The sequence below is a fragment of the Brassica rapa genome, chromosome A10, assembly GCF_000309985.2.
Source record: "Brassica rapa cultivar Chiifu-401-42 chromosome A10, CAAS_Brap_v3.01, whole genome shotgun sequence".
NCBI classification, from domain to species: Eukaryota; Viridiplantae; Streptophyta; class Magnoliopsida; order Brassicales; family Brassicaceae; genus Brassica; species Brassica rapa.
The window spans coordinates 16,135,021-16,147,850 of record NC_024804.2 but is presented as its reverse complement, the minus strand read 5'-3'; the positions used below and the strand labels follow the sequence as shown (position 1 = coordinate 16,147,850).

Genomic DNA, 12,830 nt, shown 5'->3' with positions numbered 1-12,830 from the left:
TAGTCCTATTGGCGTATTTCGTAATAGCTTTGAATTGTTAATATTTTAGTCTGTTTTAAATTACTTTGTCAATTTTAAATCATAAATAGATGAAAAATTGATTAAAAAATATCTCAAAATTTTTGATGACCAAATTAGAAGTTTTTTTCCTGGACAGTAAATTGGGATTTAAACCCGATTATGAGAAACCAAACCTTGAATAAAATAATACTTTAAAGCTAATAGTTTTTTTTGTTTTTAATTTCATAACTGACTTGAACAAAATGTTGACGAACAGAAAATAAACTCTCTTCCCATACTTTCTGAAAAATGAATCCAAACTGAACTCATTTTGTTAGTTTCTTAAGATGAATAGTAGTCATAATAATTTAAACCAAATACGAAAAGAAAGAAAATATCGAAGTTTCAAGAAAATGTTTCCGAGAATCAAAGTAGCATAAGATAAATTGATTGGTAGTGTACTCTCTGCGTGTTCTTACTTCTTGTTTAAGTACGTTAGTTCATTGTAGAATAGAGTTTCAAAATTATTATTTTTTTAGCACAGAGTTTCAATATTTAAAAGTTATAAATTTGAGTCCATTAAGCTAAAATGGGCCAAATAGAGTGTGCTAAATGTCGATTCGGCCGGTCTAGTTTGGGTTGGCTAGTAACGGAGGAGCTTGCAACTTGCGATTTTGGTTTCTATAAAAAGTTTAAAGTTCAGATCCTCTTCATATTCTAAAACTGATATTTGAATTTGTAATAACATAATATAGAAATAGAACAAGTTCTAAGAGTTTAAATCAAACATACTTAAACAAAGAAGACAGAACGAGACAATAGAAGAATGAACATGAACTGATATTAGAGGTTCCTTGGAGGAGCTCAAGTTTTCTTCATTCATGGCTTCCAGAGGATTGTAGTTTCAGCAATCATGGAGGTCACAGTGTAGGGATCCATGTTGGACGCTGGCCTACGATCTTCGAAGTACCCTTTCCCAGCTTGCTCAGTGTCCCGACCAACCCTAATCGATGCCCCACGGTTGGCCACACCCTGTACAAACCAGTTAAGTTAGATCATGCATGACTTAGGCTCATGTGATATGAATGCACACTTTGACATGCTATGAAAGAAAACTCTTACCCATACGAAAGTGTTGATATCGGCAGTCTCGTGTTTGCCAGTGAGACGTCGCTCGTTGCCTTCACCATAAGCAGAGATGTGTTCCTTGTGACGCAATCCAAGCTTCTCTATCGCTTTCTTTATGACCTCGTACCCTCCATCTTCTCTCATCGATTTTGTACTGCAGAAAACAAGAAACCCAATTCAGAAAAACAAACACAAACCATATAAAATGAATCAGAGCAGATCTTGAAACACACAAAGAACCTGTAATTTGTGTGTGCTCCTGCACCATTCCAATCTCCCTGAAATAGAAAAATCAAACAGCAATTGAATGAATTTGAAAACAAAAACTTTTTGGTTATAATATTTAATTTTTTTTTTTTTTTTTTTGTATAATATTTAAATTTATGGTAAAAAATAAACCGGAATTGGTTTAGGGTCAAGAGACAGAACAACTCCAGCCAATTCTGTGATCCTCTGTTTTCACATAACCAAGAAAAGAGTCATAAAAACAGATTATATGAAGAGATAAGGTTACAGGGTGTATACATAACCATGAGTGTGTTTATTATATATACCTCGAGGATGTAACGAGCGACCCAGACCTGATCGGCGGCAGCGATTCCAACGGTTGGACCGACTTGGAACTCCCACTGAAACCCACACAAGATTTGTTTAAACAGTTTGATTTCTTGTTCTGAACTCAATCAATATGATAATGAATCGGAAGAATAAAAAAGAGTGACTGGTAAGTTTTAAACCTGTCCGGGCATGACTTCTCCGTTAGTGCCACTGACATTGATTCCGGCGTAAAGACAGGCTTTGTAATGAGAATCTACTATGTCTCTTCCAAAGGCTTTGTCTGCTCCAACACCACAGTAGTACGGTCCCTGTTTTTTTGATCTTTCATTATTATTTTTGGGTTGAAACTCAATAACGAAAGGGTAGGTTAATGTGAATAGATTTGCTGAAAAATTCATTACCTGAGGACCTGGGAAGCCGCCAACAGGCCAACCTACCGGCCATTTAATATCCTTTTGTAGCAAAGTATACTCTTGCTCAATTCCATACCTAAATTTCAATAATAAAAAAGGATTGGTTACTGAAAATAATTACGACCAAAAATGAAAATATATTGTCACTAATGTCATCCTGAAAATTTAGACTAACCAGTTTGTTTATGATCAATTTACTTTTATTATATTTTTTAAGTTATAAGAAAATGTAGCAACTATGCAAAGTTGACTAGGACATGCTAATACCATTTACATTTAAAACTAGCATGATGATGTCAACAAATATAAGGGAGTATGCAAACTTAAATTAGTAGTTTCAAACAAAAATTGAAATGAACTTCTTCTTTCTTTGGCAAACAATTGAAATAAAACTTTGATTAAATATTTCATTTAGAAGATATATACCATGTTTCTTCGGCGGCAACGCTCGGGTCGCTAAAGATCTTGGCCGCCGCATGCCTTTTGTTTGCCGGGATCGGTTCGCCGGCCGGTGTATATGCGTCACACATCACCTAATTTCCAAATCAATCGCAAAAACAAAACAAATATATATATATATATATATATATATATACATATATAACAAATTTGAAGATTATTGTTTTCATTGTGTAATTGAATTATTACAAGGATGTTGTTGCCTCTTCTGAAGGGGTCTTTGAAGATAGCTTGAGGGCTAAAATACATAGAGACACCACAATCTTATTAATCCACGATTTACAAATTTAATTAGCTTATTAAATGTATTAATTTATATTGAAACATACTAGAGGATGACTTCACTGTCACTGCCGGGAGCTTGGCCGGTGCTTGAACCGTCATAGTTCCATTTCGGTAACTCCGATGGATCCTTCACTGGTCCCGGCAAAGTCTGCAATTATTATGAATATAATCCTTCATTTGCTTAAGTTCTTAACATTATTTCAAAGATGTTTCATCGTTTTATGCTCTAAAAACAAACAAAAATAATATAGTTACCCTTGCTTTGCTTCTCATATCCAAGCCTGATCCACCAATCCTATTCATTAAAACCACAGTATATCAACCAGGTTCAATCAGTCCAAAGTCTTTCAACTTTCTAGTATATTGTTTAAAAGTTTTAACTCATACATATTCAAGAAAGCCTCAAGGAAGAGACGTTTAGAAACAAGCACCAACTCAAACACAGAAGCAAAGATCAACCAAAATCATCCATCTACTAATATAGTAATATAGACTGAATATTATTTGACAGAGGTGAATGAAGAATTGTACGGACCATATGTACTCCGCAATGATCTTCTCAGTGGAATCGGAGAGATCGAGATTGATCAAATCTGCAAGTGCCGACATTTTCTCTAGGAATCTAAAAAAAAAAATTTCGCTTTGTTTTGTATAACACTAAAGAGATTCCTGCAAGTGTATATATAGCGAGAGAGAGAGAGGTAGGTGTGTGCTTGACTACGCTATGAAAAATGGTTTTGGTTACAAGACGGAGAACGCGGAAAATATCAGGCTATTATTGGAAATGCGAATTATCTGAAGATTCTGGTTGATTCTTGAATTACAAGATTCAATATTCGAAGAATCTTTTTAAAAACAAAAGTTGTTGACCTGATGTCCCGATAAAGTTATCATATAAAAGTATCTCACAGAACCAAGTTTCTCGTGTATAATACTACAATCACAAACTAGTATTTACGAAACTTTGAAATATGCATGTATATTAAAAAAATAATTGACAGTTCTTTAGCAATAAATTAGGTCCACTCACTAAATCTTTATTAACTACGAAATTGAGATTTATCTTTGAGAATCTCTTGGAAATGTTTGTTCTCATGTGAATCCAAACTAAATAAGAAAAAAATCAAAATATTATTTTGTGCCACAAAATAATTTAGATATTTTCCGCCCTCTATTTGGTTGCGTATAAAAATTTCTCTTCGATATTTTTTGGTGTGTGTGGATGATTTAACTTTTGAACCAACAATAGAGTTTGAATAATCACAATGAAAAAGATGATTGAGTTTACACTGAAAATACGGAAGATTTGAGTGGTGAGCCATAAGGAGTTCTTGGGATAGGTTCTTATCGGAATATAAAAATCCGTCTCTTGAGATTTAACTAAAAAACTAAGAACCGGTTCTTAAATATATATACTACTGTGAAAATGGTTAAAATATACTATAAGTAATTATATATGTTTAGTCATTTAAATTCCTAAGATTGACTTTTGAATTTTTATTCCGTGAACACAAAGAGAACAATCAAAAGATTTTCTCATTGCTTAAAATTTTGATCCTAGTATTACTATTTTTTGCTAAGTGGTCCAACACTTCAAGTATCATTTGCGGATTCTAATTAGGCTAAGTCTGGCTGATTATGTCCCACAAATAAATAAAAGTAACTAATTTAAAATACAACCAAAAGAATAATTTACATATCCGAAAATAAAATCTATACAAAAAAAGAAAAATTTCCTACGATAGTCACGTTTAGTTTATTTTCACAAAAAAAAACACACCAAAAAATGACCAAAAAAAGTTTTAATGAAAAGTAAATATATCATTATATCTTTATGGTTAACTAATATTAGACTAAAAACTAAAAGAGGTTTTAATGAAAGGTAAATATATCATTATACCTCTAAGATAAATATAATTTGAATTTTTTTATTATTATTTATATATCTATAAAGCAATGTGTATATGAATCTTTGGTCTGTTTAATAAAATCTCTTTTGGTCTTTTTATTTTATTTTATTGCTCTTTTTCATTGACAAAAAACTTAAAAAATGGTAGGAAAATTGCTGAAAAAAACAAAATCAATAACATTAACTTGTTTCAACGTACTCTAACTAGTTTAATATAATATTTTTGAAGGGTCTACCAAAAAGATATAATATTTTTGAAGGAGAGTTTAATATATGTTTTGCCAAAGACATATATATATATATATAATTAATAAGATGGTTATCAAATCCAAATTACAGAATAAATCAGTAGGTTTTTAATCTTAGAAATATAAAAAGAAAATAGGAAATATATATATATATATATCATGCCTTTACAAAAATTATAGCTCTGAAGTCTGAGCAAATATTAGGTTTGTGATAATAACCAATTATTGCAATTGGTTGGTGGGTCATGTCCCGTGACTTTGTTTTTTTTTTAAATTTTTTTTTTTGTCAATACTCCTCTTATTTAATAACTACTAGGTGACCGGTCCGCACCTTGTGCGGACATAAGAACATGACCGGCCCGTACCATGTGTTCTCTCTCCGCCCGTACTTCACGACAGGGAACACAGTAACGTCAGTATGAAGAGGCAGATATTGTGTGTATGTATAATTGCAACGTCAAAAAATATTTTGTGTGTTTACGAAGATACTTTCATTTTAAAAATGGAATAAATAGTATATAGTTTTAGAAGTAACAGATTTTATATTATCATTAATTAGAATTGTATTGTATATGTTTCGTAATTCTTTATTTTAGGTGAATAATATTATTTTTCCATAAATAATAAACAAACATTTATGTAGACATATTAAAAGAAAATATAATAAAAATCAAAATATTATCCATAAATAATATAAATTATGAAGTATATTTCTCGATAAAGAAAGCAAATTCAATTAGAAACTTGCAAAAAATTAAATAAATTTTGTAAGCAATTTGACGGGTTAACATTATTTGATAGATTTATAAATTTCTAAATTTTATTGAACATGAAATAAAATTAAATTGACATACCGTCATCGGTCTCTTAACTCATCACAACCCATCTAGCAAATACAAAAAATAAATAATTGCAACAGTTTATTTATTTTAAAATTTGTATTTGAAAAAAAAAATAGATTAAAATTACGTTCCGTGACTACGAAATATTCTGAAAAACTTGTTTGTAGACAACATTCAATATTTTTGTCTTCGGCTTCACTTCTTTACCAGTTATTAGGATTTTAAATCCAGATCTCGACTTAACTCTTGAAAGTGCAACTTTGCCTTGCATTTTGTAAGCATTTTATAATTTATTTTAAAATTGTGATAAATTTATTCTTTAAACAACGATAAATAATTTAAAAATAATATTAATAAACATTTTTGGATTTTGTAATATTTAAAATAGTTATTATATAATTATATTCGAACACAATTCATCAAGTAGAGTATAAAAATATTATAATTATCTTATATAAAATTTCGTTTATTGTATTTTATAGTTTATAAATATTAAAAGTAATAAATAAAACATTATTAATCTTTCTATGATTTCGAGAATTAGTTTCCATAAATTGTTATTTGTAATATTCGTTAGATTATATGGCAAGTGATGTTAAATGATTTTAGACTTATCTTAAATTTTTAGATCTAAATTAAATAAATAAAAATTAAAAACAATCGACCAATCAAATTATAACAATTTCTTGAAACTTCACCTATGAACCCCAATCTGCGATAGATCAATCCATGAGATTCACAAAAAAAATCTAAATCTCTTACAGGTTGGGTTACTTAAATGTAGATTTGTCAATTTGACATATATGCAGCATGTTGGTAAGTTGACCACGATTATTGGTGGAACTAATATCCGGTCTAATAAAAAAAGTAGCTGGTTCGATTATTAATTTTCTAGGTTTTTTGACTGCTTTGAAAATGACCTTATGAATTAAATAAAAAATGCATAAGGCTAGCTTACTTATAAGATAATATATTCAACAAAAAAAATGATATAAGATAGTATTACTAAATGATACTATGTAATACTTTCTCCGGACTATATTCAACAAAAAAAGAGAAAGTACTAAAGAACCTCTTCAATAACTGCTTTAACTTGGCGAAGCTTCTCAGCATGTTCAAGGTCTTATGGATCACTATCACTCTCACGACCTGGTATACATATAAAAAAAGGAAGACCATATTGTCGTTACCAGTATTCAACACATGGAAAGGATAGATCAGACATGCTTTTTGGAGACAAGACACAAAGAGTTGAGTTCATGGTTCTACCTTGTATGGGAAACTAACATTCTTGTTGCATCTAATAGGTCTTGCAACTGAACTGCACTTTTTAGTTTTTTTTTTACAAAAAGAAAAAAATATATAAAACGAATCAAAGCTCTGATAAAAGATGGATGACAGAAAAGCTGGAGCCTATCGCACCTCAGCTCTTGGCTTTCCACCATTGTACTTCAGCATCAGGTTTAACAGTTTTTTCTTCTGTAACATTTAGTTTCACCTTCTGTTTTGGAGTTTGATCGCCAATGTCATGTAATAACAAAATTTTAACAGATAGAAGTATAGAGGAGATAAAGGTGATTTATATGCAAAGAAAACATACTGTCGAATAACATCAATGACACAACGTAACTCTTCTGAGTTCCCATTACCTTGGCGGGTTAGTCCTTTATTAGGCTGTACATTTTTATTGAACTTCCAAGGCAAAGTGGGTGGCAGAGTCGATGAAAGATGAGGAGCCTTTGCGTCTAAACATATTTTTCTTAGCACACAAGCAGCATCGTCTTAATACCTTAATAGTATGAGAGGAGAAATTTGTGAATAATACTTTAAAGAATAAAAAGAGAATGTTTGTATTTTAAGACCTTGGGTGTCTCCTATATATATACAGTCGATTTATTTCTCATATTAATGACGCATAATATTTTGCACAATAAATAATGAAATCGTTTAAATAAATATATTAAATGTGTATTGTCAAAAAATGATTTGCATATGATATGATTTTAAATTGCGCAAGTAATCCATATTAGAAAAGTAAGTTATTAAAAATAAACAACCTAATTAGAAACATTAAAATATTTTGTAAGCAATGTAATAAATATGATATCAACATGCGCAAGTTTACCGTTTGAATAATAAGAAAAGTTTTTAATATTTGTCTTAATTCTAAATCTTGCCCAAGGGTAAACTAAATCGATAATATTTAATGATTTCAATTTGCGCAAGTAATCCATATTGTGAATAAGTGATTTGCATATTTAATGATTTCAACTTGCGCAAGTAATCCATATTAGAAAGGTAAGTTATTAAAAACAAACAACCTAATTAGTAGGGGTGGACACTTTACCTGATATCCGAAGTGGCACCCGAACCCGATCCGAAAATGCATGTCAAGTTTTCTATTTAAAAAATTAACAAAAAGTTGCATCCAATTTTTTTAAAAAAATAACTAAATTAATACCTTTTTAGTTTTAAATTTTTATGTCCAAATCTATTAACCATTCAATCTATTAAAAATAAAAAATTAGTTAACTGAAAGTTATACTTTTAAATATAAGAAACTTGAGAAATGAAAATTTTAATTTTTTTTTTCAAAATCTAAATATTCGAACCCGATCTGAAATAACCGAATCCAAACTAAAAATACCCGAACCCGACCCGAAGTACAGAAATACCCGAACGGGTTCTACACCTCTATACCGAAATACTCGAAAATCCAAAATACCCAACCCGAACCCGAACGCCCACCCCTAATAATTAGAAACATTAAAATATTTTCTAAGCAAATGTAATTAATATGATATCAACATGCGCAAGTTTACTGTTTGAATAATAAGGAAAGTTTTTAATATTTGTCTTAGTTCTAAATCTTGCCCAAGGTTAAACTAAATCGATAATTATTATCCCCTAGCTATATATGGGCTTAACAAAATCGACAATAGTTTTGGGCTTGTCTACATAAGCGATTGATTAAAATAAATGAAAAATAAAATTCAAAAAAATCAACCAATAGAATTATAACAATTTTTCTGAGAAGCTCTATATTAATGACATGTCAGCAGAAATCACTAAAGTGACTTCTCTTTTAATGTATAGGAGGATAGATATACGTATTAAAAATCGAAAGCTCTATATTTTCACTGGTGGGGGAGTGTAATCCTCTAATCACACATAGTCACAACTTGTATTTGATAGTGATGATATGTGGACCAATGGTTTGTTGTATCAATCCAAATGACATAAATGTTTTTGTTCCTATCTTCCAACTATTATTACTTTTAAATATAAACTATTTAGTAATTTCCCTGGATCATACAATGTACACCACCATGCATGATTGATAACCGAATAGTAGTGTTTCCTACGAATATAGAAAGCTATATTTTGATTTGCATAATTACATGTATGCCACAGTTAGTAGAGTACAATGTATTAGCTATTAGTTTAGTGGTAGATCCGAAAATTTAAAGGTTTTTAACTTGAAAGTTTTAAATCAAATTCCCATTTCATAATAGCTATCAATTTCTTTGACGATTGTTGACTTGATAGGTCATCTTGTTTGTTGAATAGATGGTTAGAGTTTTTATGGGCATAGTTTTGTTAACCGCGGATCATATGGTATAAACATTTGTTGGGTAGGAAGAACCATTTACTAACCATTTGCTACTTTTGTTCGTCCACATATGCTCGTTGAGTAGTATGATGCCCCATGCAATCAAACGGGCTTAAAAATAATAATTTGAACAAAACCCCAATCTCTATAATTTGTATGAATAAATTTTATGGGCTATCAATATGAGATAGGTTCACGATCTACAACTAGCTTTAGTATAATATCTATTACCTGGGCTGAAACTAAACTTAAGGCCTATCAATACCATTTATTTTTGGGTCGAATAACATTGTTCAAAATTTCAAATCTCCCTGGATTTTACATTTATTACTATTTTAAATATATAAATCTCTCTGGATTTTACTACCTTCATTAATATATAAATCTCCCTGGATCTCCCTATATTTTATATATACATAAATGATATATTATATGGTTTGATAAAAAAATGATATATTACACATTAAGAATTAAAAAAAAACAAAGGAAACAAAATTATTTTTTGATAATTTTCTTGCTTTAAATAAAATAAAGAATATTTAAAAGAGAGATTCTCTAGATTTCCGTAAAAGATAAAATTCAACAAATAACTTTTTCTTTCCATTCACAGCAGACTAAACTGAATTAGTGCCTCTCTCTCTCTCTCTCTCTCTCTCTCTCTCTCTCTCTCTCTCTCTCTCTCTCTCTCTTCCTTCATCATCTTCTCATTTATAGGTACAGTATATAGATATATTAGAGAGAGAGAAAACTAGGATTTTCTTCCGTGATTTTCTCTTTCTAAACACTGTTCTACACGTAGTCTGAAACAATACAAAAAATTCTCCGACAAAATCTCTTTAAACTCATTTTCCTACTCGATCTCAGACACTGAAATAGAGAGAGGCATTCACTGTCCGAAAGGATTAAAACTTTGGCAAGAAGACGATGAAGAACAAGACCATTTTAGGTCTCTCCATCTTCTTCTTCCTACTCTCTCTCGCCGCCGTGACATCAGATCTAGCAGCTGACAGACGAGCACTAATCGCTCTCCGTGACGGCGTCCACGGCCGTCCTCTGCTCTGGAACCTAACGGCGCCGCCGTGTACTTGGGGAGGAGTCCAATGCAATGCGGGTCGGGTCACAGCTCTCCGGTTACCCGGTGTGGGTTTATCCGGTCCGTTACCAATCGCAATCGGGAACTTAACTCAGCTCCATACCGTATCTTTCCGGTTTAACTCCTTAACCGGTACAATCCCTCCGGATTTCGCTAACCTGACTCTCCTCCGTTACCTTTACCTCCAAGGAAACGCGTTTTCAGGCGAGATTCCTTCGTTTCTCTTCACTTTACCTAACGTGATTCGAATCAACCTTGCTCAGAACAACTTCTCCGGTTCGATACCGGTTAACGTCAATTCGGCGAACCGGTTAGCTACTCTTTACTTGGAAGATAACCAGCTCACCGGTCCGATCCCTGAGATTAAGATCCCGTTGCAACAGTTTAATGTCTCGTCGAATCAGCTAAACGGGTCGATACCGGATCCGTTATCCGGTATGCCCAAAACCGCTTTTGAAGGTAACTCTCTATGTGGAAAGCCGTTAGCCGCGTGCTCCGGCACCGGAAACGGGACTGAGACAACCGGAAAAGGCAAAAGCGATAAGCTTTCAGCCGGAGCCATCGCCGGAATAGTGATTGCATGTGTCTTGGGGCTTGTCTTGCTCCTCTTGCTCCTGTTCTGTCTCTGCAGAAAGAAGAAGAAGAAAGAGAACAATGTGGAGTCGAGAAACATCGAAGCAGCAGCTCCAGTCCCAACCTCACTGGCCAAGGAAACTTCGGCGGTGGTGGCTAACGTCCCTCCTCCGCCGTTATCTGAAAACGGTGGACCAGCGAGTAAAGATTTGACCTTTTTCGTGAAATCGTTCGGGGAGTTCGATCTCGACGGGCTGCTGAAGGCTTCCGCGGAGGTTCTTGGTAAAGGAACGTTGGGATCGTCGTACAAGGCGAGTTTCGATCACGGACTAGTGGTGGCTGTGAAGCGGTTGAGAGACGTGGTGGTGCCTGAGAAGGAGTTTAGAGAGAAAATGCAGGCTCTTGGATCGATCAGCCATGTTAATCTCGTGACGTTGATCGCTTATTACTTCAGCCGCGACGAGAAGCTCGTTGTCTTCGAGTACATGTCGAGAGGAAGCTTGTCGGCGTTATTACACGGTACAAAAACGTTTTAACTTTTGAATGTTTTGTTTTAGTGATGTCATAGATAAGTTAAAATCTTTTGGGATTGACAGGGAACAAAGGAAGTGGTAGAAGTCCTTTGAACTGGGAGACGAGAGCTGGTATAGCTTTAGGAGCTGCGAGAGCTATTAGTTATCTTCATTCACGTGACGCGACAACGTCTCATGGGAACATTAAGTCTTCTAACATTCTCTTGTCTGAATCCTACGAGGCTAAGGTCTCTGATTACTGTCTTGCGCCTATGATCAGTCCTACGTCTACGCCTAACCGTATTGATGGTTACCGTGCTCCTGAAGTAACCGATGCTCGTAGAATCTCACAAAAGGCTGATGTTTACAGCTTTGGTGTTCTCATTCTGGAACTACTCACAGGTACACTACATAGATCTTGTTAACTGTATTTTTGGTGAAAATGTAATTCAAAGATTTGAGTTTTGTTTTCTAGGGAAATCTCCAACGCATCAGCAGTTAAGCGAAGAAGGAGTAGATTTACCGAGATGGGTTTCGTCGATCAGTGAACAACAATCTACTTCAGATGTGTTTGATCCAGAGCTCACAAGGTATCAAGATGGGGATAATGAGAATATGATCAGGCTTTTGAAGATTGGTATAAGCTGTACGGCTCAGTATCCAGATAGTCGTCCTACAATGCCTGAAGTCACGAGGCTCATTGAGGAGGTTTCTCGTTCATCTGGTTCACCAGGTCCTTTGTCTGATTGATTTTTTTTTTCGAGGTGGGGTTTAAATTGATCGTTTTCAAAAATTGTTGGTCTGAATTTGAATTTGTTGAAATAGTTTGTTGGGGGTGATTCTTGCAGTTAGTTGAAAAATACGTTCAATGTTTTTTTTTCTTAATTTTAATTAGTTTTGAAAGGGGTTTATCAGCTGTTAAATATATCATTGCTAAAGTGTGGATTCAAAAATATACATCTGTTTCTCTCAAACCTATTATTATTGACTCCTGCTGTCTAACCAAACCGACTATGCAATAAAATGACATGAAGAAAGAAACTTTATCAGAAGTGCTAAAGTACAATGCTTCTGCCTTTCTTCAGTTTCAAGTTATGTTTTTAAAGGTGACTAAGACTAGTATCTAAATACATATTACAAAGTCCATGTAATAAGTAAAACTTTAGGTAACGGCTCCAAGTAACTTTAGGTAACGGG

The 12,830-nt window shown here is 33.1% G+C and overlaps 2 protein-coding genes across 3 annotated transcripts; one reads left to right on the top strand and one right to left on the bottom strand.

Moving 5' to 3' along the window:
* Window positions 1-689: 689 nt before the first annotated feature.
* On the bottom strand, window positions 690-3,806 carry LOC103846320 (glutamine synthetase cytosolic isozyme 1-4). Of its 2 annotated transcripts, XM_009123226.3 has the most exons (12): window positions 3,379-3,786; window positions 3,099-3,138; window positions 2,888-2,991; window positions 2,748-2,796; window positions 2,526-2,632; window positions 2,088-2,175; window positions 1,866-1,994; window positions 1,683-1,757; window positions 1,528-1,581; window positions 1,369-1,406; window positions 1,123-1,282; window positions 690-1,032 (listed from the first exon to the last, which is right to left on the bottom strand). In XM_009123226.3, exons 1-12 carry the CDS (start codon window positions 3,450-3,452, stop codon window positions 880-882), a joined length of 1,071 nt encoding a protein of 356 aa, XP_009121474.1. In that variant the 5' UTR covers window positions 3,453-3,786; the 3' UTR covers window positions 690-879. The 2 variants fall into 2 exon arrangements, with proteins under 2 accessions (XP_009121474.1, XP_033138122.1); XM_033282231.1 differs by lacking the exons at window positions 690-1,032; window positions 1,123-1,282 and having other exon boundaries at window positions 1,383-1,471; window positions 1,504-1,581; window positions 3,379-3,806.
* A 6,268-nt stretch (window positions 3,807-10,074) lies between these two features.
* On the top strand, window positions 10,075-12,607 carry LOC103846319 (probable inactive receptor kinase At5g16590). Its single transcript, XM_009123225.3, has 3 exons — window positions 10,075-11,640; window positions 11,718-12,035; window positions 12,109-12,607. Exons 1-3 carry the CDS (start codon window positions 10,380-10,382, stop codon window positions 12,381-12,383), a joined length of 1,854 nt encoding a protein of 617 aa, XP_009121473.1. The 5' UTR covers window positions 10,075-10,379; the 3' UTR covers window positions 12,384-12,607.
* The last annotated feature ends 223 nt before the right edge of the window (window positions 12,608-12,830 follow it).